General features: G+C 40.9%; 2 protein-coding genes across 5 annotated transcripts in view; one reads left to right on the top strand and one right to left on the bottom strand.

The window, feature by feature from the left end:
- The window catches only part of LOC119722364 (ATP-binding cassette sub-family D member 3-like), a 35,451-nt gene extending 30,774 nt beyond the window's left edge, over positions 1-4,677 (bottom strand). For all 4 annotated transcript variants that reach the window (XM_038192437.1, XM_038192435.1, XM_038192438.1 and 1 more), the window contains exons 1-3: positions 4,534-4,677; positions 1,855-1,882; positions 837-898 (exon numbers count right to left, since the gene is read on the bottom strand). In XM_038192437.1, the coding sequence (XP_038048365.1) occupies positions 837-898; positions 1,855-1,882; positions 4,534-4,655 (212 nt within the window). In that variant the 5' untranslated portion in view covers positions 4,656-4,677. The remainder of the gene's footprint in view (positions 1-836; positions 899-1,854; positions 1,883-4,533) is intronic.
- Positions 4,678-8,396: 3,719 nt separating this feature from the next.
- Positions 8,397-24,523, top strand: LOC119722365 (opsin-5-like). The gene is made up of 7 exons (XM_038192439.1): positions 8,397-8,845; positions 9,779-10,014; positions 12,884-13,047; positions 17,840-17,966; positions 18,881-18,977; positions 21,138-21,369; positions 23,188-24,523. The coding sequence occupies exons 2-7, from the start codon at positions 9,930-9,932 to the stop codon at positions 23,887-23,889; spliced, it is 1,407 nt and encodes a 468-aa protein (XP_038048367.1). The 5' UTR covers positions 8,397-8,845; positions 9,779-9,929; the 3' UTR covers positions 23,890-24,523.
- Positions 24,524-25,292: the final 769 nt, after the last annotated feature.

Genomic DNA, 25,292 nt, shown 5'->3' on the forward strand with positions numbered 1-25,292 from the left:
CACAAATCATTTTACTTTTGAGTCTGAGTCACAAATCATTTGAGTTTTGAGACTGAGTCACAAATCATTTGAGTTTTGAATCTGAGTCACAAATCTTTTTAGTTTTGAGTCCGAGTCACAAATCATTTTACTTTTGAGTCTGAGTCACAAATCATTTTAGTTTTAAGTCTGAGTCACATATGATTTTACTCTTGAGTCTCAGTCACAAATCATTGTATTTCTGAGTCTGAGCCACATATCATTTTAGTTTTGAGTCTGAGTCAAAACTCATTTAATAAAACAATTTAACAATGCAACTTTGACGATTACAATAACATCACCAAAGCTTTTGTCATCTTTTTGAAACCACAAGTCTTTGAATTGGAAACATGTTATTCGTATAGTCAGTGGATGAGCGCATAGTCTTGGTCCTTCATCGGTTCTAACCAAAGCTCACAATAATAATTTATGTGACAGACACACTTCGTGGGGTGCTGTGGTCCAATGGTTCGACTCGTGTGCCGTGGTACATGGGTTCGAACCCTGACAGGGAACACAGTGCTTGTGCTCTTGGGCAAGGCACTTTACTACAATTGCCTCTCTCCACCCAGGAGTATAAATGGGTACTGTGAAGGTTGAGACCAAATTGCGCTGATCTCGAGCTGCTGCAGAAAAAAATGGTATCATTCCTGATAAACAGGGATAATTGTGATGCGCATTTGATCATATTCATTGGGAATTTGCGTAATGTACAAATTATCAAGTCTTTATTATTATAGACACTGATTGATGCAAAAATCTGTACGTATGCACATGTACACACAGTGTAAATTATATTAAAAAACAACGAAACTTACTTGAAGAAGACGATATCAACCGCAGCTCGGTCCTTTTTGACTTTCTTCACAATTGGCTTTTCCTACAGGAAAAAAGAAAGAAAGAAGGTAAATCGAGGCCCTTCTACGAATATTCTCGACCCGCTGACTACAGAGGGTGACCAAACTTTAAAATTGAATGGTAAAATGACTAAATTGGTTTTGTTAAAAGCGTGTGAATTTTTTTGTGGACAAATTGAATGTTCGAGTTGGTGAATTTGAATGAAAAATCTTTTAAAAAAGCTGAGAAAACCTATATTTAGAAAGGCTTAATTGCGCTTCAATATACACATTCATGGTACTTGAACATTAATTATTAATTTTATACAACTTTATACAATACGAAATCTTTGAAAATGAACCTGGGTCCCATGCATCAGTCTTTCTATTAGACTGCTATTCTAGGATAAAATCAGTCGGTTTTTTTTTGACGCAAATTTCAATACTCATCATGTTCATGAGAAAGTCAGTAATTTCATCCGTGGCTGAAGCTTCAGGGTTACCTTACTTGAGCACAGGAAGTAACAGGAAGGAACAGGCAAGCTTAAAGCCCATTAATCAAAAGATATGAACCATTAAAAGATTTCCATTAAAAAAAAAATTACAATTAAGGCCAAAAAAATAATAAGTCGGTCTCTGGTCAGCGCGCGCGTCGATTTTAATCATGCGCGTCGATCTTTTTTTTTTCCAAAATGTTCCACGGTAGCTCCAACAGCGCCCTCTATTTACGCACCTCCTCATTTTTTTTTTTACCAAAGAGCACCAAGGAATGGGAAATTGCACCAAGGCAAATGATCAAAAGCACCAAGGCAAATTATGGAGGACACCAATGTACATGAGGACACCAAAAAAGCAAAATAGTACCCCACCTTGTCTGTACAATCCAAGCTTGAAAAAAAAAAAAAAAAAAAAATCCGCGTGGCCGCGTCAATTCCGGAACTTTGGTCTGACCAGAGACCGAATATTTTTTTTTTTTTGGCCTAACTTTTCCTTTACTTACATCTATGGAGGCAGGCAAATCAGCAACACTGGAAAAAAGGGAAAATAAAGGTGCAGTAATTAATTAAAGGTAAAAAGTTCTTCATTTAAAAAAAAAAAAAATGGTGCTATTTAGCAGTCATACTATAGCTGGGTTGATTTTCTGCTGACAAAATAATTTTGATCATTAATTAATTTTCAGTTCCCCTAGCAACAGGACCATCCATGCACATACCACATGTGGGATGTGTGACGATTAATACGGAGGTAGTCCAGTATTTCCGTCACATTTCTGGAACTAGTTTGGATGGCGCTGTACACTTCACGCAGGCGTAGTAGTATGGCTAGCTTCACGTAAACAAAATGGCGGCCAACACAAACTCAACAAAGTCGTCGTACGTTTCGCGTATACAAAACAACTTTTGAAATAAATTTAACTTTAATTTAGGCCGAGGGAATGAAAGTCATAGAATACCGTCCACCGCCTGCATGTGCCGAAAGGTGCCGCCGAAATTTTTCATTATTTACAAAAAAATCATTATTTTTCCAGAATATTAATCTGCCACAACAGTTTACTTTCAATTTTATCAGAATCTGCTCTACACAATTTTTCTAACGCAGAATAGTCGTATTCTGTGTACCACATTGGTGCGAAACCCAATCTGCCCTCGCGTACAGACTAGTACGGTGAACACGCGGTACATATACAATGCGTGCATTCAATGTATAGCGCGTGGTTACCAGCACTAGCGCTGCATGATACCAACGACTGCCTGTGGCCGTTTTCCCAAACACTTTTTTATTGTCTACATAGTGACATCATGTATGATTTTACCTGATTCTGGTTAGTGCTTCAGAATAATGAATAATGAATAATGAAAAAAAGCCTCATTGTTTTTCAAAATCAGCAGGACGGTATTCTATGACTTTCATTCCCTCGGCCCTATGCTGAAGCAGTGAACAATGGTGAAGGTGTTTTTTGTTGCTATTTCTACCATATAAAGTTGTTTTTGATGTTCCTAAACTTATACAAAATTTGTTGACGCTGGGTTGACGACCGTACGCCTTGACGCTTGTTGACACAAGTTGACGCTTGTTGACGCATTTTACTAAATTTAGTAGGACCGCCCACCAGCATAATATTAAGATAGTGGATATTTTGCCGGAGGTAATGACGGCAAACTAACGATTACTAAAGGTTTGCCAGCGGCAATCCATATCAACAGAGGGCGCTGTACTCTTTAAAATAGGGCTGAATTATAAGATATATTAAATTCCCACCAAAAGTTGTGAAGCACGTTTGGTGTAATGGTTAAGCAAAGGCTCTAGTAAGCGGGATGACTCGCGTTCGATTCCGACCGCACCACCATTTTAAAGTTTTTTTTTCTCATCCCCAAATAAATAAGAATATTCTTCTTTTATTATTTTAACATGTCTCAAACATTTTTTGCAGAGTATAACATTTTCTTTTTCAGATTTGTGGCTCTGGAGGATTTTTTTTAAAAGGGAAATAAAGTCCGAAATTATAAAATGGTCTGAATCCCATCTTGTGAATACGAGGTAACAACGATAATTTTGGCATGGAGCCAGACTAAAACTTGTCACCGGAAAATGTTTAAGTACAAAAAAACAGTAACTGCGCATGTTCAGTGCATATCCGGCAAACTAACGTTTACTAAAGGTTTGCCGTCTCCGGCAAAATATACACTGCCTAATATTAATATAGCTGCATAGCCAATACGCAATAGCACATCACAATTCACATGCACAGCAGTAGCCCCATAAATGTGGCCTATTTACTGGACTGCCTCCGTAAACATAGGCCACACATCCACATGTACACAAATCGTGTCGACGGAGCCAAATTTTGATTTTCACATTTAGGCTTAGTTTGTAGGATTTTTTTGCTTTAGAAGCATACTCACCCTCTTTATAGGCTAATCAGAAAGTGCTGCCTTTTTCAGATGTCTAATTTTTGTGAAATTTCATGCTGAAATTTTGATACGCAAACGTGTTACAAAGTGGCTATCGTTACGGCACTCGTTGTTTAGCGCCCTCTACGATATTTTTTTGATACGCACGCAGGTATATAATTATTTGTTTCCCCACGTTTTATCGAGCAGTGCGCCAGCTCAGCCGATAAAGGGTAGGATTTTGCACCGCGAGGTTGCGGGTTCGAATTTCGGTTTTGCACTCGAATTTTTTTCCTTTTCTAACCTGAGGCTTTGGAGGATTTTTTTTAAAAGGGAAATAAAGTCCGAATTTCATAAAGTTCAAATTCACTTTTTTCCTTCTAATTTTATATTTTCTTGTCATGTTTTTTTATAAAAGTTGCCAGGTTGCAGTCTACCGTAACGATAGAAAATGGGAAATGCGTTACGGCTGCCGTAACAATAGCCACTGCCATTGCCAACGTGTTAAAATGAATCTGGAAATTTCACGAAAAATATACATCTGAAAAAGGCAGCACTTTCTGATTAGCCTATAAAGAGGGTGAGTATGCTTCTAAAGCAAAAAAAACCTACAAACTAATCCTAAATGTGAAAATCAAAATTTGGCTCCGTCGACACGATTTTTGTACATGTGGATGTGTGGCCTATGTTTACGGAGGCAGTCCAGTAAGCACAGCAGTACACCGGTCAAAGTTTGGCAAAAAAATAGGTCAAGCATCACAGTGATTTGTTTTTCTTCAGGGTCATACCTCTCTACTCTTCGTATTTGTGTCTTTTTTCGATTACTCCGGAGGAGATGAACCAAGAAGGCGCCAGTTACTACAGTGGCAGAAAGCTTACTCGAGAGAACTTTGCTCAACACCGGCGCCATCTTGAAGCGGAAAGATCAAAGGTCAAAGCGAGTACAGTGAATATAGGATCGGAATCCTGCCAGATAGATATTCAATTAACATTAGGTTGGTGACAGGTCACCTGACTAACAAAGTTTGAGAAGTGCTTTGTCACTGTTTGAAACACCTAGGTCCACTGTACTAATTCAAGCCCCATTGAAAACAGTGTAAAATCCACAAAGTTCAGGGCCAAATGCAAGCCGACATCACTGGGGTTTCTCAAACAAAAATTTTAATTATTGTCTTGTCTTTCATCTTTTCATTTCTTTTCAATTTTAGGTAGATTAGCCAATTACTTTTTTAATATTCAAAGCCAAACAAAAGCGATAGTTCCCAAGCCTGCATGTATGCCATTTTACAAGTGGCATCCTTCCCTTAAAGACCCATATTTTTCATCCGTAATGATCAAGCCTGCCCTCAGATGGAAGCCCAAAACTAGGGAGGTACTTCCACAATTCCACCGTTTTTAAAGCCAAACGGTCTCCGTTTTCAAAAGAAGTTGGGGGGGGGATTTTTATGCTACTAGTGAACTCGCGTAGAAATTCTCACTTGAATTAGTTCAGTGCACCCTTAAGCAGCCACGGTTCATGTTTACCCCATGTTGGCATGTGTATCAAAAAAAAATCCCTACCTACCTACCCATTTTCGAACGCCATGTAATCGGAAGCAGATTTTTGTTTTGTTTTTGGCCTAATGGCATGGTTTTGAGATCGGAGGGTGTGAATAACCGCGTTTTTCAAATATTCATTCTTTTCTAATTTTGTGGCTTTGGAGGATTTTTTTTAAAGGGTATTAAATTCCGAATTTCATTAGGTTCGAATTCATTTCTTCTTCTTTTTTCTTTTACATATTTATTTCTCATGTTTTTAGGAAAGTAAAGTCCAACACGTCATAGCGCACACCCCATATGGGTCGTTCGGATGAAAAAATTAATCGCGGCCGGGGGGCCGGGGGGGGGGTAGTCCGTCCCCCCCCCTACCTCCGGTACTTCCGCTACTTCTCTCTCTCTCTCTTACCATGGAGGAAGGAATTAACTCTTTATATAATAGACAAAATGATCATTAGTGACGATGCGGCCTCGAATCCACAGTTGCAGTACATCTAGTATTGTGATTAATCAGTTTTCGTTTTTCTAAATCTGGAATCGAAGTAATTACTTTCCCCTATATCTGTATCTGTCAGCTTCTGTACAAACGCCTGGTGTGGCTATCGCGTACACATGCAGCCTAATCATGGTGTATGTATGAGGATAATTGCCAGAAACACCGGGGCGAACCCCTTCTCTTAGCGATAAGTGCTTGCTGGGTTTGTTTACGTGCATTATACAACACACGGGACCTACAGCTTTACGTCCCATCTGAAGAGGAAGCAATAATGGTTAAGTGCCTTGCTCAAGGGCACAAGTGTCCGGGCCCGGGCTAGAACCCACTTGTTCGTGTGACGTATTAAATCTCAATTCATCCATGCGTAAGTTCATACGGTGTATAGCACGAATGGAACGCAACTCGAGCGTTTATCCAATAAGCGATAGTAATCAGTGGTGCGCGCGCGTGTATGATGTATTACTATACCTCATAAATATTCATCAGGCAATCGCGGCTTTTCATTGGTCCATTCCAGCAACTCAACCGTGTGAAATTTTTACTATCACCCCGCGTCTATCGCACGCGCGCGTGAGGCGCAAAAACAAGGGAAGTACTATCACATCACACTTGGGTCGCAGCCTTAGATTTGTTCCAGTACTGTGTTATCTCTTTACCAACGACGCATGTGCTTAACGTGCGTACCGTGGAGAACACCAGTGAGGACAGTTGCATGTGCCAGTCTATTACGGCAAACATCAAAATGGCGACCGGTGCAGTGGTGCTCGCTTTGCGATTTTAACCGAGGAGGAACCGAGTGAAATTTTACACAATATTTATAATAATAAATGCAGTGTTTTCCGTGAATGTTAAAGTTATTAAATGACACAAAATTAACTTTCAATTCTGTCTGTCTCCTTAAATTAAAATAATGTTTCACTTTATCTAAATACTGCACGATCAAAAACATGGTGGGATGGACGAATGAAATATCGCAGCTGCCCGATGAATATTTATGAGGTAAAGTAAATTCGCCTCGGGAGATAGTCCCAATCATCCAACACCTCGGGGTCATTAGTTTTCCCTATTTCCCGACAAACCATGTTGTACTAAAGAACGCATTATGGTTGAATTGTGATGACGTCACACTTACGAACCGGATAGTAGGCCTATGTACTGATGATGTCACACAATGTTTACCGCAGTGCATTGCGGGTCGCTGCACCGCGATCGCTATAGAAAACATGAGGTATTGTGTATTTCGGGTCTGAATTATTTTAATTTGCGCCTCGAACGCTACCGGTATCAAAAATGACCGTAAATGTGATAAAACCTTGTCTTCATTAATGTAAACAGTATTTCTGGTCGATGATTCTTAAAAATAACGGAGAATTTAGAAATGCGCAACGCTAGACACGATGACCATATATCGTACGGTACTATTAGCGCGCGTGACTGCACTGGGAATGTGGCGCTGTACAGCGGGCAACGAGCGACTTACTTCGGCAGGAAGTTTCGGTGAAACACGTACAGTGCTTCAAGTAAGAGCGGTGCATCCGGTAGAACCTTGAAATAAATGATTAAACCAACTAAATACATCAAAAGGTTAACCACGGAAACGAAATACACAAAAAAAAGACAGATCGTGTTCTGAGAATCAAATTGCAGAAATTTACTCCATCTATTTGTACGTATCGGGACGTACCGAGTTGAATTGGGACCGAGTTGACCTGGGACGTATAGTTGACTGGGGAACGAGTTGGTTTGGGACCGAAAAGACTCGAAACCCGCCTGTGGTTTCCCGCCAACTCGGTCCGAAACCAACTCGGTCCCAAGACAACTCGGTCCCAGTTGCCAAACAAAATATAAAGAACAAAATTCTGCAATTTGATTCTTCGAAGGTGATCTGTCTTTTTATTGTGAATATATTTTCCGTGGTTAACTTTTTGATGTATGTATTTGTTTAAATCACTCATTTCGAAGTTGTACCGGTTAAGTACCGCTCTTGAAGCAGCGCGTTTCCCGCTAACTTCCTGCCGCAGCAAGTCGCTCGTTGCCCGCTGCACTAGCGCTATGTAAATCCTCATATGTAAACAGTGCAGTCACGTCACGCGCGCTAGTACCGTGCGATATATTGCCATCGTGACTAGCGTTGTGCATACCTAAATTCTCCGTTATTTTTAAGAATCACCGACCTGAAATACAGTTTACTTTAAGACAAGGTTTTTTTAGGGTCATTTTTGAAAGCTTTCGTGGTGCAAATTAAAATAAATCAGACCCCCACTCAATCCCGCGGTGCACTGCGGTAAGCATTGTGTGACGTCATCAGTACATAGGGTTATTCCCACTGATCTCTATTCTACGCCGATGGATGTTTCCTTTCAGCAGATGGATGTTTCCTTAAGGTAACAATATCCCTTTAAGGTAATATAGCTTTTCATGGCCCATTTCCTAAAATGTTCATTTACTTCTGCAAATTGGTCATTCATTTTCGCCTGAATTTAGGAATCGCTCTGAACACGCGTTTCATTTTCGCTACCAGAGCATTCGATTCCATTTCAGTTCAAGCGATTGAGCAGCACGTTTCGTTTATGCTCATTCAGATTCGTTTACAAGACTTCCTCGGGCTTTTCGCTTTTAGAGGGGGTTTTCAAACATTGGCCATTCTATGTCACTTTTAGTTTAATAATGTTATGTGATGTAATCTGCTATTTTGAACGAGAAAAACGTACTTTTGATTGCACATTCACGAAATTGTATTCCAGAACTCTGCGCGCAAAGGTATGCTGGTACGCGCGTGTACGTGTATGACGTTTTTACTAACGACCCGGATAGCCACGAGACGTGACGCCGGTCTATGTACAAAAACATCAACATGTTTATTGATATGAAAAAGGCATCATTGAGTCACCATGAGAAATGAAAAAGGATGCTTATTGCACACAGTGAGTGCTGGGTCTAGCCTCTTCACTTGGTGGATTCAGCGAAAGATGGGACACTGTAGATAAGTTGTTCGGAAGCAGACTTTTCTTCCTGCGAATGATTCGGTGAAGGTGTCTGCGAATGGTGCTAGAAGACATTGCATTGAGGTATGTACACAATGACTTGCAAAGGTGTTTGGCTATCTGGAAATTTGCTGCCCAGATGGAATTATCACGAGTATACGTCACTTGTTAGAAGAAAATGATGAAAACGAACACCAAGTCGTATAGCGACTGGGACACGATGCTTGGGACACACAATCAGAGAGTCAGGAGTAAATCATATTATACAAGGATGGATATACAGCTGTGGCTGAAGGGTTGCATATCCCAGAAAATGAAAGTGCTACATGCAGAATTTCACTAAAACAATGGTCCAGACATTTGGGTTTCGGTTTTTTTTACTCACCCTGTACGTCAAATAAATTGAAAGTGGATTTTGTTCTCTTAAACCAAACCGGGCCCGTAACTACACGATCGCTGTTTTCGAAAAAATAGAGAAATTTCCATCATTTCTTCACGATGGTTGACTAAACCATCGCTTTGCCAACGGAAACCTATGCTTTGAATCGAGACAAATGAAGATGCATTTTCACAGATTTCTCAAAAAAGGATTTTATATCCACTGAGCTGAAATTTCGACAGGGTAGTTTTTTTTTTAAAGAACTTACTTCAGATAATCAGATTGATTGAATATGGTTGTTCCTTGAATCAGCCAAAAAATTCCCCAAAACAACAACAACACGCATTTGTTTGCAAAACCTTTTAATGAGGTTTCGTGATTGTTCTGTGTCAGCTTGCTTGAATGTTATTATAATTATACATGTATAGGGCCCCGGGCCGATTTTAATGAAGGATTATGTAGGCATACACAATAAATTATAAGTCCAACATCTGCCAGAGCAATTACGCCATTTCCCCTCATTTGCTTTGAAACTTGTCAAGCCAAATCAAGAGATTCCTTAATTGACAATAGAACCCCCCCCCCATAGCTCTTCTTTCATTAGATAATGTACAGCTTCTTCCCATCCACCATCTCAGAGACGCACCGTGCAAGGAGGGATGCGATGCTAAATGACCAGCGCAGTAATTGTCAGGTTTGTTGACGACAGTCATTGACGACAGTCACGATTGTTGCCGGCCCGTGGTGTCTTTTTTTTTAACTCCTGTCTCCGAGGATCTAGTCTCACTGATGAGCACGATGGAGGAAGACGCTTTCGCATCCGAACTCCCCAATGTTGCTGCAATCCTGTCCGGTGTCTGGATTCTAATGATCAGTGAGTAAACGAAAACAACATTTAATCTTGTTTTGTCAAAAACAATGTTCGGCCTTCGATCCGAGTTATAGCCGGCTCATGCTTGACCACTAAAGCGAAGCGCATTTCAAGTTTCGTTGTGAGAGTCGACGAATACTCTGGCGAATTCGCTTCGCATTGAAACTCGCGCGTGTGAAGTATTAACCGGACTGGGGCCTTGATGTATAAATTGGCGTTGGCTTTACCTTTCGGGCCGAGTATATGAATCCATTATGCGTTTTAGATAACGACTTCGTCTAATGCCATTGACACACCGTGATGATGAACATGTACACCAATCCATTGCACGCTTTCACTTCTATCATAACAACCCCTTTAATCGCGAATGGCTTTGTGCTATTGTTCAGATAATCCGTCACACACGGGGGCAGTACCGCTATAACCTTCTTGCGGCGTCACAACTCTATACCAAGGCGTCATATCCCAGGATTTGACGTCAACCTCGTACTTCCCGTGGCATGGTGTCGAGCAGTACGTTCCCCCCACTATTGAAAACGAGGATGGAAGTAAAGAAACCTCTGGGGACGAAATAGCTTTACATGTTGCTTTAATTCAAAATTTACATTGTTACAGTCGTATAACCAAATTAGGTTTTGCCCTTCACCGACGTATATACACTGTATACTCAGTGTGTTACCTCCCGAGTGAAAGTTGGAAAAAAATATATACGTCGGTGAAGGGCAATACCTAATTTGATTTACATCACCCCGACGCAAAAAAAAAATCCATCTTGTGAATAGACGCATAATGTTACCAAATTGCTTCATAGCGTGAGATTCCACGTCGCTACAACGCCCAAATTGTCTCTCAACATATGGCCATGTTAACGCTTTGAGCATTGTTCGTAATAACTTCCCATAGACACTAGTTCTAAAGGCCCGTACTTCAAAAATCTTTTAAAAATACTCAGAACTCTCACAGGTATTCAAGCTGCACAGAAAAATGATGATCAATGTGTCATCTTTTCTTATCTTTTTTTTTTTTGGTGGGTTGACCATTGACTTTTCCAGAAATTCTTTACATGTTGCTTTAATTAGGCCTAAAAAGAAAGAAAAAAACATTTAACAGTTTTGATTAATATTTTTTTCTGAATGTTGCACTTGTTTCAGCACACTCTGTAGTACATTATTTTCTCAGACGAATCGTAATATTTGTTGGGTTTTCTCCCCAAAATTCCGACAGTAGCAGTTTTATTCAATATGAACTGTTGACGTTTCTTCGGACATAAAGCAATATCACAGACCTGCATGTAAAGCCCTTCCTAAGCCTGGGGGCGGATAAGCTCCTAAATTATCTTCCGGGCGGCAGAATTACGGAGCCCCTAAAGGGACATCCAAAATTATTTTTTTTATCTCGTGCGCACGACATAATTATCTCGTGCGCACGACATAATTATCTCGTGCGCACGAGATAATTATCACGTGCGCACGACATATATCTCGTGCGCACGACATATATCTCGTGCGCACGAGATAATTATCTCGTGCGCACGAGATAATTATAAGTATTAACGGAGCTTGCTGCACGTGCAGTGGACGAGTTTGTGTGTAACGAAAGCAGCGTGTCAGGCGCTTTACGCTATACATTTCAAGTCATATCAGTTCAATGATTGACAGCTATTTAGCCTTCAGCAGTGATTTTCTTTGCCTCATTTTAACGTTTTTTTGCAAATTATGTCGTGCGCAAAATTAATTATAAAAAAATTATTTTGGATGTCCCTTTAGGGGCTCCGTACAGAATAACCCCCGATTGGTGACATTAATCTTAAAGTTGGAGTTAGAAAACGATGAATAAAAACATTATGTCGATGCAGCTATAGAATGATATCCCTTGGGCAAACTGATCGATGTAACAAGCTCTTAAGGCGCAACCGACTCGAGTTGTCCGGTTATATAGCAACCAATCTGCAGTAAATTGGTCTGCGTGTATAAATCAAATCTAAGGCCTTAATTTCAAGGTTTTTGAGAATAGCAAAATTACTGCGTTCATTGTGAACGTTGTTTCGTTTTGCCCGGACGTTGTTTCGGGAAATGATTACCGGGCGACCTTCCCTACTTATAATGGCATCATTATCAGATTACATAATTATTACCTATAATATTCGCATGACAACATGAAGAATGTGTTGGTCGATCCATGATTTCAGGATTTTTTTCAGGCACTTTTGTATGAGGCGCCCTTTATAACTTTATTGCGAAATTAATCAATATGTAGAAAACGAAGCTAGTTTCATCCTATATTTATTTATTTGTTTTGTCCGATATTTGTTTCGTCCTAAATTTATTTGTTTAGTACTATATTTATTCGTTTTGTCCAATATTTACTAGTTTCGTCCTATATTTATTTGTTTCATCCAATATTTATTTGTTTCGTTCTATATCTATTTATTTGTTTCGTCCTATATTTATTTGTTTCGTCCTGTTATTCGTTTCGTCGTATATTGATTTGTTTCGTCATATATTGATTGTTCGTCCAATATTTATATGTTTTGTCCCATATTGTGTCGTCCTGTTATCTGTTTCGCAATAAAGTCATAAAGGGCGCCTCATACTTTTTGTGTGCAGTTTAAATGATCGAAACATCAACTAAAAGTCTTTTGCTTTTGTTTTTAATTAACTCGTTTATGTAACCACGTACGTGTGTTAATTGCATATCCCTCTTACACCAGGATCAATTAATATTACTGACATTTAACGGAATTTTTCATTTACAAATATATTTATTGATTTTGTATCGACAGTGAAGTTCGGCTTTTGATAATTGTATTGATTGTTTAATTGATTAATGACTTATTTACGCGTATCGATCTCTTTATCGACTACTCCAACAGTTCTAATATCCTGTGTTGGCAACGGTGCCGTCCTGGTGACCTCACTGCGCAAGCGCAGGAACTTGAAAGCGCTGGACCTTCTGACGATTAACCTAGCGGTGTCAGATCTAACGGTTTGTCTGATTGGTTATCCCTTGCCAGCTGTGTCAGGATTTGCCGATAGGGTGAGCCAATAGGCAATACGCTTTTATGAGATACGGAGGACACAATTGCATTTTTTTTGGGGGGGGCGGGACAATTCTTTTATATTCACCCAAATTTACCCAAACCAAAAAGTGCCGTCCGATTGTGTCCGCTGTATCTCACAAAGTGATGTGTGACATTAGGTAATAGGCCTATTTTTTTAAAAGTGAATATGGATTTAATGTGAATTATGTGAGTACGAGTACTTTGCTGCCCATGGATAATAGACCGTGGATTTCGCCAGTGGTCCATTACATAGATTATCCGGACCCCGGCGAATATATGATGATTAGCGTGAAAAAGTTGGAGTTAAAAAAAAAACCTGGTACATTGATTTCTAAAGAAAGTCACCCTCGGAAAAGGCCTTTGTAAAATTGTAACTAGCTTCTCGGTTTATGGAAACTGAAAAGTCGCATGACGTGAAAGAGAAATATTGTACCAAAAATTGACCTCTCACCTCCACAAATCTAGCCTTTGGTCAAGTCCCACGCGCTTATCCGAACACGTGACGCACCCCGAATGCTGGCACCAGTGGCGTCACCAGACTTTTCAGTCTGGGGGGGCACAGGGGGGGGCACCAGCATTTGATGGGGGGCACTTAGGTGGATACGGATCGCCGTCCTGGGGGAGGGGTCTAAGGGGAGGGGGTGCCCCCCTCCCCTTTGGAAAATTTTCGCATACGGAGGATGGGCTAGATGCAAAATGGTGCCACATTTGATGCTAAATTCGATCTGAAGATATCTCCAGAAATTGCTATTTAACCAATTCAGATGATGGGAGTTGAATATAACAAAATATATATATATTTTTTTACCAACCCAAATCTCAGATGGGGGGGGGGGGGGGGCACTCGGGGGGGCACTAGGTTTTCCAGGGGGGGCACGTGCCCCCCCTGGCCCCCCCTTGGCGACGCCACTGCTCTTGGTAGGTTTTCACGTCTGCCAGATCTCAGATACGCGGCTACAATTGACCTGCAGCAGTAGATCTGTTTATGCCAAGATTGTCTGCAAGTTATAGATAGCCTTGGGCATTGACATCGAAAGCTTCGATCAAATGACCACGGCCTACATTTGAAATTCTCATGTAACGCCCATGAGCTGGCATATTGATGTTTCTAGTGCTTCAATCTTACAGTTTGCATGGTGATCAGAGCAGTGGCAGAGTCTTGTGGGAGACAGGTTTTTATTATCTATATTTCCAAATTGTAACAAAAAACACTCAATCTTATTTTTACAACAACGGAACGACATGGACCTATTTCGAATAACTTTGCTTGCTTTCCACATTATGCTTGCTTATAATGGTGAATTCGAATGACCAAATTTACACAGCTGGAAGCTCCGGCGAATTTGGATGCTCGTTTGTGCAATTTTAATTTGAATGCCCTATTTTTGAAATTGCATGGTTGAAATATGAAATCGCATACTTCTAATGTGAAATTGATTGGTGTTTTTTAGGTAATTGAATGTTGATCTCAACGTGCATTCAAATTTTGGTTGCTAGGTTCATATAGTACACAACCGAAATAACAGTGTTATAATGAAAGTTCTGGTAATCGGAATGCATTTCCCAAAAGCGAACGCATTTCTAAAAATCGATACATCTTTAAATCAAATTAATGCATCTTTAAATCAAATATATCTTTCAATCAAATGTGTGTTTTACCAGTCCAGCTGCAATGCATTTCCTAAAACCGAATGAAATTTTTACAAACCGAACGTCTTTACGTTTTGAACGCATTTCCTCAAACTGAAATTTTACAAACCGAACTTTCTTCAACGTTTTGCATGCATTTTGTTCGACATAAAACATCCGCCGGTTACGAATTAGGCACATGTGAACATGTACATGTGTACATGTACATACACATGTATGTATTCGACATCTGAAAATGCATTCGATCTTTTTGACCGTGTTCGGCCCAGTTCATGGCCGATTACCGAAGTGGCATAGATAGTCTCTGCTCTAGAATAGCGATAAAACATTGCTCCCCTAGGAAAGTGCAGCGCGGTGTACAAGTACAAGGGCGGATCCAGAACACAATTTTTTTTGGGGGGGGGGCGAAAAAAATATGTGGTCCCCAAAAAGTGTGTCCAAAAAAAATTGGAATTGATTACACGCCTGTGAAGAGGTACACGCCTGCTAGCTAGACTGATTTGCCGACCTTACAATTCCCCAAAGGGTATTAATTGCTCTGTTTCATCTTAAGTGGGGCCAGGGAACCAGACTACAAGAACATGATAGGTTTTCTTGGTTTTCGCAGCATCTACAAGCCCAAAACGTGAAACAAGTCAGTTTAACAATAATTATTTTCTATAACATACTAACCCTCCAAATCCATTTGCTTCTGAAAATTGCAGCAAAAACAAATGCTGTGCATTCCCTTTAAGATGAAATGGAGCAATTTATCGACAACGGGGAATGGTAAGGTCAGGGAACCAGTCTAGCCGGCTTGCACTCCTTCATGGGTACAATCGATTGCAAACAAAATGCGGACTAAAATAAGTATGATAAATTGGGAGCAGTATTTGAAAAAGGCCAGTTTTTTTTTCCAACGCTGGTCGGCCGACCAACGTTGGAAAATGATACAAAACGACCACTTTTCTTCAATATGCCAGCACACCAGGTGCCATGATTTTACAGGATGCTTTAGACTGTCACTCACTTACAGTAAGAGTCCAGTAAGGTATTTCGTAACAATTCGGTAGTTGGATTTTGTTTTAATGTTTTGTTTTCAAATGTTGTATATTCCCTTTAAGTGAAGCACTAGTCGTGGAAGTCAATCGAACTGTCCTTCAGTCCCATTACAAGTTTGTCTCGTTGAAAATCTCGCCCACTTGCGGGTCAGTCAGGCTCAGCAATAAAGGACTGGGCTTTGCTTGGGGGTGCGTGGGAGGGCTGCGCTGCTATTTTGTTTTCAAAAAAAATCAACCACCGTGAATGCCGTGTGGAACGGTTCTGACGTCGCTTGGATGATTGCTTCAGCCATGCTTGAACAAGTGGCGGGCAGTGGGTGTATATAAGTGCATGCAGAGTATAATACCCTGAATACCTCCACACCTTATACTTGTCACCTTGAACCTGCGTCAGTATTGTACCATAACAACTCAAATGGACAATAACTTATTTCGGTTGACAAAATTTTTTCACGGAAATATTTGTTTTTCTTCGGACAACAATACACGGTACCCTAAGGGTTCACAGCATTTGACCTGGACCTCTGGCAGCGAAATACCGTCAGTGGCGATAAACATTTATCCATATAATGCATTTCAATTGAAGCGCGACAACACCCAATTGAATAACACAATTCAAAGGTTTTGGGAAAGGGGAAGATATAATTTCGTTTCTCATAGATTCTACAATTTCCGTTAGTAAATATAGGTTTTCCCGGCCAATTCACAAAAACAGCATTCGAATTCATCTTGATAGTGGCCAATTTGAAGCGAAGTAGCGCCATGCTGTCATTCTCGTGGTTCGTATTAGATTTCAGGTTTCCAATTCGTTTTAAGACTTGACGTTTTCAAGTTTAACACATCCTAAATTGAAGTTATGTCATTCGGCTTAAGTGATCATTCAAATTATAGCAGTCGGTTTGGTTTAGAGTTATTTGCATGAGATTCTTGTTTTCGTTTTCATTTCCGCGCATTCTGTTTAGCACTCTGTGCATTCAAAATTAAAGTAAACGAAGGTATACGATGCGAGTCTTTTCATTTCTTTCACCTTTTGATTATTTCTGCTTCATGCCGTGGTCCATTTTTGTGTTTCTGACCCATCCTCTTGGTCAGTGGCGTCACCAGACTTTTCAGTCTGGGGGGCACAGGGGGGGCACCAGCATTTGATGGGGGGGGGCACTTAGGTGGATACGGATCGCCGTCCTGGGGGAGGGGTCTAAGGGCCCCCCTCCCCTTTGGAAAATTTTCGCATACGGAGGATGGGCTAGATGCAAAATGGTGCCACATACGATGCTAAATTCGATCTGAAGATATCTCCAGAAATTGCTATTTAACCAATTCAGATGATGGGAGTTGAATATAACAAAATATATATATATATTTTTACCAACCCAAATCTCAGATGGGGGGGGGGGGGGGGGGCACTCGGGGGGGCACTAGGTTTTCCAGGGGGGGCACGTGCCCCCCCTGGCCCCCCCTTGGCGACGCCACTGGCTGGCACGTAAAAAGACAAGCACTAGCGGCGAAGCCATCCGACTGGTCTTTTTTCGTGTCAGAATCTGGGGAGCCATGCGTCCGGGTAGACACGTGCGTCTTGACTAAAGGCTACCACAAATCTAAAATACATGTGGACCAGTGGCACTCAGAGCACTCGCACAAAGATGAAAACCCTACAATCTGAAAAAGCATCACTCAAATTTGGCAAGAAATCTGTAAACTTGACTCGCCATTTGGGGTCAGCTGAGTGCAACTGAAAATCGGTCATTCTGACTAGATTTTTCCAGTCAGTATTATAGACTTTGGAAAAATAGTTATGCAAATAACTGAAATTGGAGTCGAATCCAACTACTTAGGCATAGTATGAAACTAGTTTAACTAAATTCCTAGTCAATTTCCAATAACTAGGAAAACCAGTCAATATTTTGACTAAGTTGTTTTTAGAGTGTATGGGAGCGAAGTCGGGACGCTAGACGAAGTATGGAGCCCGTCTAGTAAACAACGCGTGACGTCATTAGTGTCAGGCCTGCCTATTGATCTATTCGAGAAAATCTGGGGGAAAATGAAAAAATGGTGTTTTTTTTTAAATTGTATATTGCAGTGGATGTTTGGCGAGAGCGGCTGCATATGGTACGGCTTTTGCGGATTCTTTTTCCCCATGAACGCGATGATGACGCTGGTTGCAATAGCCGTATGCCGCTACCTGAAACTCTGCAAAAAAAACTTTGGTAAGAAATTGTGATCTGATACACCGTACCCTCTGGAGACATGCGCACAATAGGGAACAAAAGATTGTATACGTCTCCACAGGGCAATTTCTATAGATGAATACCTCTCCACAAGGTTTTCAGGAAATAGATATATGGATTTTACTCAAAAACTAGGAATTTCCGAGGTATGTTGATCCGTCGCAAATGGTAGAGTTCTAGAAAAGGGATATGAAGTCCGAATATCAGCCAAGGAAATTAATTCTGTTATAAGATGGAATTTTTTGAATTTTTTTTTTTTCTGGTTAAAATAAGAGCATTTTAAAACTGTACTTTTAAACTCGAAAGCTTAAGTACACGAGAACAAAGAAATGTCTCCACAAGGATACAAATTTCAGTATGTGCGTACTGCATAATGCTGAGCCGTTGGATTAAGGTCCTTTGTTGTTGACACCCCCCCCCCCCCCCCCCCCCCAAGAAAAAAACTCGATCGGAAACATCTCGGAAGCTGCGGGCCAACGAATTCGTGTTCATGCACGAGTCGTGGTGTGGTTGTGCCGTATGTAATTTCTCTGGAAGGAGTAGTGTTTTGAGTAGAATAACAATCAGGTATTCGACAACCTCGTTTCCATGGGTACGATCTTGCTGCGCCATGTTGCTTCCCATCATGCCTTGCGCGATGAAGGAACGCGCACGCGCCCATGGAGTTGAGGCTGGGTTTTCGACCCATGCAGTGACCCCCTTTTGTGCCATAAAGCATATGGTGATCACTCATTTCCTTCTTAGCAATAAAGAAAAGAAACAAGCAAACGCCCTAACTAACAGCCCCCCCCCCAAAAAAAAACCCCATCCCTCCCCCCAAAACGACCTTCAGGTTCTCAAATCCTTATTATATTTATTTCATTTTCTAAAGAACGCATTGCCTCTTGTTTCAGACGACACCCTGCTTGCTAAACACATGCCGAAGATTATAGCGGCCGTATGGATGTATGCGCTCGTCTGGACAGTCCCACCGTTAATGGGCTGGAGCAGGTAGGGAAACTTACATCATTTTGTGCTGTAATTTCCTAAATTGGATGGATTGGGGGGGGGGCTGGTATGTTATAGCAAATATTGTCACACTGAGTTGTTTACAGTTGTGTGTTCGCAGATGCTGGAAACCAAGAAAAACAATTATGTTGCTGTAGTATGGTTCTCTGACCCCCACTTACGATGAAACAGAGCAATTTATACACGTCGGGGAACTGTAAGGTCAGGGACCAGTCTAGCTGGCTTGTACCCGTTCATAGGTGTAAAATCGATTACAAACAAAATGCGAACTAACTGAATATGGTAAATGTGGGGGCACTATTTGAAAAAGGGCACGGTTTTTTTTCCAAAGCTGGTCGGCCGACCAGCGTTGGAAATTGATACCAAAAAATACCACTTTTCTTGAAAATGACAGCACACCAGGTGCAATGATTTTACAAGATGCTTTAGACTGCCGTTCATTAACAGTCCAGTAAGGTATTCATAATAATTTGATCGGGTCGATCCAGCACTCGGTTCAATGATTCAATGAAAAACAAATTGGTCACGTACCGATGCCTTAAAAGCTCAAAATAATGAGGAAACAGTACACTGCTCTGCGACTTCAGGATTTCAAAACCTTGATGTCATGAGCATAATCAGTGAGCATTGGGAACCAGAACGTGAATGTATATAGTTTGGTTCGGGTCAGATACTTTGGTTTGATTTGATTGTTTCCTTTTTGGAAGTATTTTTTTGAAGACACGCATAGGCTTTACAGTGGCCCATGTGATATACAGGGTGAGTAAAAAAAACCCAACGAAACCCAAATGTTGGGACCATTGTTTTAAGGAAGTTCTGCATGTAGCATTTTCAAAATCTAGGATATGAAAGCCCAATTCATAAGCTTTCTTCTAGAACAAGAATCATTCAAATCACTTATGTACTTGTTAGTTACGGAATTTTAAACACAACCACCGTTTTAAGGTTCTGTCCACGGATCACAAAAAAAGTTCAGTGTTCTTTCAGCAAAACGAAAACAAATCACATAGGGATGTGTGTGAATGGTTTTCGTTTTGCTGAAAGAACGCAAACCTTTTCTGTGATCCGTGGATCGAGAGAACATTAAAACGGTGGTTGTGTTTAAAATTCCGTAACTTGCAAACAACATGAGTGATTTGAATGATTCTTGTACTAAAAGAAAGCTTATGAATTGGGCTTTTATATCCTAGATTTTGAAAATGCTACATGCAGAACTTCCCTAAAACAATTGTCCCAACATTTGGGTTTCGTTTTTTTTTACTCACCCTGTAGTGCAGCATATAGGCTAGCCTTTAGTCAAGTCCCACGCGCTTATCATATCTGGTCACGTGACGCACCCCGGATGCTGGCACGTACAAAGACTAGCACGAGCGGCGAAGCCACTCGACTGGTATTTTTTCGTGCTGGGGCGCCACTCGTGAACACACGCGCGCCTTGACTAAAGACTACATATAGGCATAGGTCTACATGTACATATACTTTTCCTCAATACGATAATTGTGATCATTTCGAAACAAGGTTGGGCAAAGTCCTCACTGTTGTTAAAACAAATATAGGTTTTCCCGGCTATTTTAAAAGATTTTTCATTCAACTTCACCAACCCATTCGTTTAATTTCGTCCACGAATAATTTCACACGCTTTTAACAAAACCATTTTAGCCATTTATTCAATTATAATGTTTGGTCACCCTCTTTAGTCACCGGGTCGAGAATATTCGTCATTACAGATCCAATTCGTCTATAAGCTTTTGCCGAATGGCAGCATTCAGAGATCGAATTCGTTTATATAAATCAATTAGACGAATTTGATTTCTGAATAACAGGGTTTGGCGTAGACGAGACGAAATCGATACTCAGGGTCGAAAACATGTGCTCCTTGTTTGAATTTGTTTGGACTAAATTTGAAATTGTTTGACAAAAGACGAAATTAAACATTGGAAGTGCACTAAATCGATGTTGCTGGACGAATTTGAATTATTGGAATCCGTTCGGTGAATTCGAACGAATGTTTTAAGATATAAGTCTGACGCCTCATAAGTCTGAAATTTCGGACTTATGAGGCGTCGGACCTATGAGACGTCGGACTTATGATACGGCCCCGTGTGACGTGACGCACCTAATTCTGATTGGTTATTATTTCAGGTACGTCCCGGAGCGGTTCCGCACCTCCTGTACCGTGGACTGGGCGAGCCGGCTACCCAGCGACCAGGCTTACATCATTTGCATATTCATCTTTTGCTACCTGTTCCCCCTGATGTGCCTGATTGGCTGCTACGGAGCCATCACCAAGGCGATATTTGCCCACCGCAGAATGATCCTGCAACAGCACACGACCCACTTTACGCATTTCTGGACCGAAGTTCGTTTGATCAAGGTATTTATTACAGGGGGTGTCTATGTCTACAGGGTGAGTAAACGCCCAATTCAAAAGCTTTCTTTTAGTACAAGAATCATTCAAATCACTCATGTACTTTTCAAGTTACGGAACTTAAACACAACCACCGTTTTAAAGTTCTTTCGTCCACGGATCACACAAAATGTGTGCGTTCTTTTAGCAAAACAAACAATTCACTGCACATCCGTATATGTGATTTGTTTTCGTTTTGCTGAAAGAACACTGAACTTTTTGTTTAAGATGGTGGTTGTGTTTAAAATTCCGTAACTTGAAAAGAACATGAGTGATTTGAATGATTCTTGTACTAAAAAAAGCTTATGAATTGGGCTTTTATATCCTAGATTTTGAAAGTACTACATGCAGAACTTAACTAAAACAATGGTCCCAACATTTGGGTTTCGTGTTTTTTTTTACTCACCCTGTATATTTCCCCAAATACAGCGCGTCCCAAAATACCTGCAACTTTTTTTGGCGAGGCACTGGCGTCGGCGCGGAAACACGTACCGCCATTATTTTTTATACCATTTAGAGCTTGGAATCTTAACTTTATCCCAGGCGAGTATTTGGTTGATATTTTAAAGAGTTTTAAAATAATCCGTGTTCAAATAAAGGCATCATGTCGAAAACAAACTCAACCGACTTCAAGGGAAATCTATGATGCGGTACAGATTCAAAATTAGTTACACTTTGAGCGCACGGCTTTTTGAATAGGTATACAAATTGCACGTGAATTTCAAAATTGAACTTGAAACGAAGAACAATATTGTGAATTCATTTAAAGTGTAGTCTACGTGGATCGAAAAGAATAGGAAACACAGAAAGTAAAAGGCAACGAGATCGTCACATCATAAATATAATGAAGCATTTCCACATTTTTGTTTTTGAAATGCCTTTATTTGAACGCGAATCATTTCAGAACCCTTTTGAAAATTAAACCAATACTTACCAGGGATAAATTTAAGATTCCAAGCTTTAAAATGATATAAAAATAATGGCGGTAGGTCTACGTGTTTCTGCGGCGACGCTAGAGCCTCGTAAAAAAAAAAGTTGCGGGTATTTTGGGACGAGCTGTACACCCCTCTCCCCATCCACAACCTAAATCACGTTCTCGTTTCATTTCATGCGCATGATGTAGGCCTACATTATTTTGTAGACACATCAAATTCGTCAAAGTGTCCAATTTTGTGGACCCCTTAAGTAGCTGTATGGCTAACGTACTAGTTAAAGAACAGGTGAAACCTGCCACAAGTAAATTATGTTAAAATAAATCGCACATATATTTGTCTGTTTTTAGCATGTTTTATTTATTTATTTATTTCGTGTTATTTTACCAGGGTAGCCCAATCAGTTGTCAATGAACTGTTTTCCCTGGGGGCCCTAGATTTATACATAAAAACATGATATAATGACAAGAATTGCAGAAAAACACAATAAAAGACATAATGAATACATTACTAAAAATAAACTAAGGAGTTAAAACCACTCAAAATTAAAAACCCTAGATTAAAACAGACGATGTATTGGTAATCAGATTTAAAATGGAATATTAATCCCGAGTTAAAAAATTGCGTTATCGTATTTAAAAATGACGTGTGACATCCCTTGTTCATTAAAAGGCAACTGTTCTTAAAATACAAACCATCTAAAAACCACCCCACTCCCCAAGAACCATAAATAAAGATTTTCTCAAATGACTGAAGGCCTTCGTTTTGTGCTGAACATTTCTGTCATCTTAATGATTCCACGACCCCTTTAGCGATCCTCTCAATTTTATTGTCTCTCTCTTTTGACACCCAGTCCTCCTTTTCGGTTACCCTCGCGTATATGATCGCCTGGACTCCATACGCAGTCATCTCCTTCTGGGCCTTCGCCGGCGACGCCTCGAGCCTCCCGGTCGCAGTCTCGGCCTTGCCCGTCTTTCTCGCCAAGTCAGCCGCCGTCTACAACCCCATCATCTACACCATCTTCAACCGGAAGTTCAAGAGCGAGCTGCAGGAGATGTGCTGCTGCTGCGGCTGCAAGTGCTACAACATCTCCATCAACATCAACACGACCATCACCCCTCAGCAGGAAGGCGTGCTGCCCGTGGCGACAGGCACTGCCGAGCGCTCGCGCCTCGTCTTCTACAACCCCTTCTCCAAATTCCTGATCGCTTCACCCTCCATGACCCACCCGGTCCACAAGGTTGGCACCCACAAACGCCTGTTCGTAACGACGAAGAAAGCCAGCATTCCCGCAGAACCCGCTAACCCCCTTGGAATGGTAATCCACCAAGAGATATCCAACCCTTTCCCTTGCATTCCGGAAGACGACATGCCCGGTCCTTCCAGGGGATTCTCGTCCGGTGAGAGGCGCGGTACGCTGACGATCACTATGCCGCTTGTTCATCTGCCCAACGTAATATCCTCCGCGTCATCCGTCTCGGGTGTCATAAATGATGCCTACGACCCGGCGTCGGCTGCGCAGAATTTTAACCCAAGGAAGCGCGGCTCATTGTAATTGCTGAGATTGAGATATAGACCCGATGGCGTGCTGGGATGCCCGTGGACCTTTTTCACGAAGAAGCCATTTTCTTGTCGTGTTCCCTGAATGTATTTTGTAAATTGTGAACTGTTGGATGGGATGGTGCCAGACTATTTAAAAATCTAGCCTCACTTCATTTCTTATCAAAATGTGGCTAAACATTAGGGTATGTTTAATCACAAATTTTAAATTATTCCGTAAGAGCAGACTGATATTAATTGGTAACATACTTTATGTCATTGCTTTCATTTCTCTTCGTAAGTTCCAAAAATGAAGATTTTTTACCTCGATTTTAATTCAATATTCAATACATGTATGTTGATTTTTTTTTCTCTGAAATGAAAAACAAGTTTTCTGCCTGAAATGTCAGATCCGTCCCAATTTCTCAATCTAGGACGTACCGCGTCCTCTGATACATGGAATAAGAAAGACGATGTTTTAATTAATGTTTCTTTATTCGAGAGGTGCTAGATCAGTGCGGGAAATGTATACTTTTCTCGGGTCAGTCTATTTCATTGTGTATATGTATGTGACAATAACAGTTGTATCTTTAAAATTGTATTTTGATTGTTTCAGATGGTGAATAAATCTCATATATATTTTGTCAAAATATACAAATCGATGACGAGTGTTTATTGTATGCAGAACGCATAGGCTACAAGTAGGAGTTTGCGGGAATTATGGGCGGGGTTACCGTGTGGGGATCGAGCCGTAAAAGATGGTCGAAGAAACTAGGCACAGTTTTCCTGTTAAAATAGGAAAAAAAATAATGCGATCTAGCTGTGGAGTTATGTGATTGTACATCATATGTTGATGCATGACATCAGATCGGAGGAAGCAGTGGCGTTAATCTGTGCCAGTGAGTGAGGGGGGGGGGGGGGGGAGATGGAAACTCGAAAGGGGTGGGGGTGGGGCTGGACACCACACTACACTAGGGGGCGCTCTTCAGGATATAGATGTATATCACTGAATATGTATACTGGCGATTACATCAAAACTGCATTTTAAAAGCTTTTGTACTTTGTTTCTCCACTTTTCAGTGCTGTTGAATACATTTTGGTTGTTGGGATGTTCGAAAAATACCTCGAAATCCGCATTTTTTTCGCATCACGAAAAAGTGTGTGACTGGGTGTGTGGGTGTGTGTGTGTGGGGGGGGGGGAATGATTCAATAGCCCATCCCCCCTGGTCAAAAAGTGGGGGGGGATGAGAGAAAGGGCCACATCACATGTGCACAACAATATTTTATTTACAGTGTACTAGTTTCTCAGGGTCTTGAGTGATGAGGTTTCTACATTGTAGGGCCTGTATCATCAAGACGAATCTTTGCATATCGGCAGCGCTACCCGCAGGAATTTCCGAGAATACCTCACACTACGCG

This window comes from Patiria miniata, unplaced genomic scaffold (assembly GCF_015706575.1).
Source record: "Patiria miniata isolate m_02_andy unplaced genomic scaffold, ASM1570657v1 HiC_scaffold_15, whole genome shotgun sequence".
NCBI lineage: Eukaryota > Metazoa > Echinodermata > Asteroidea > Valvatida > Asterinidae > Patiria > Patiria miniata.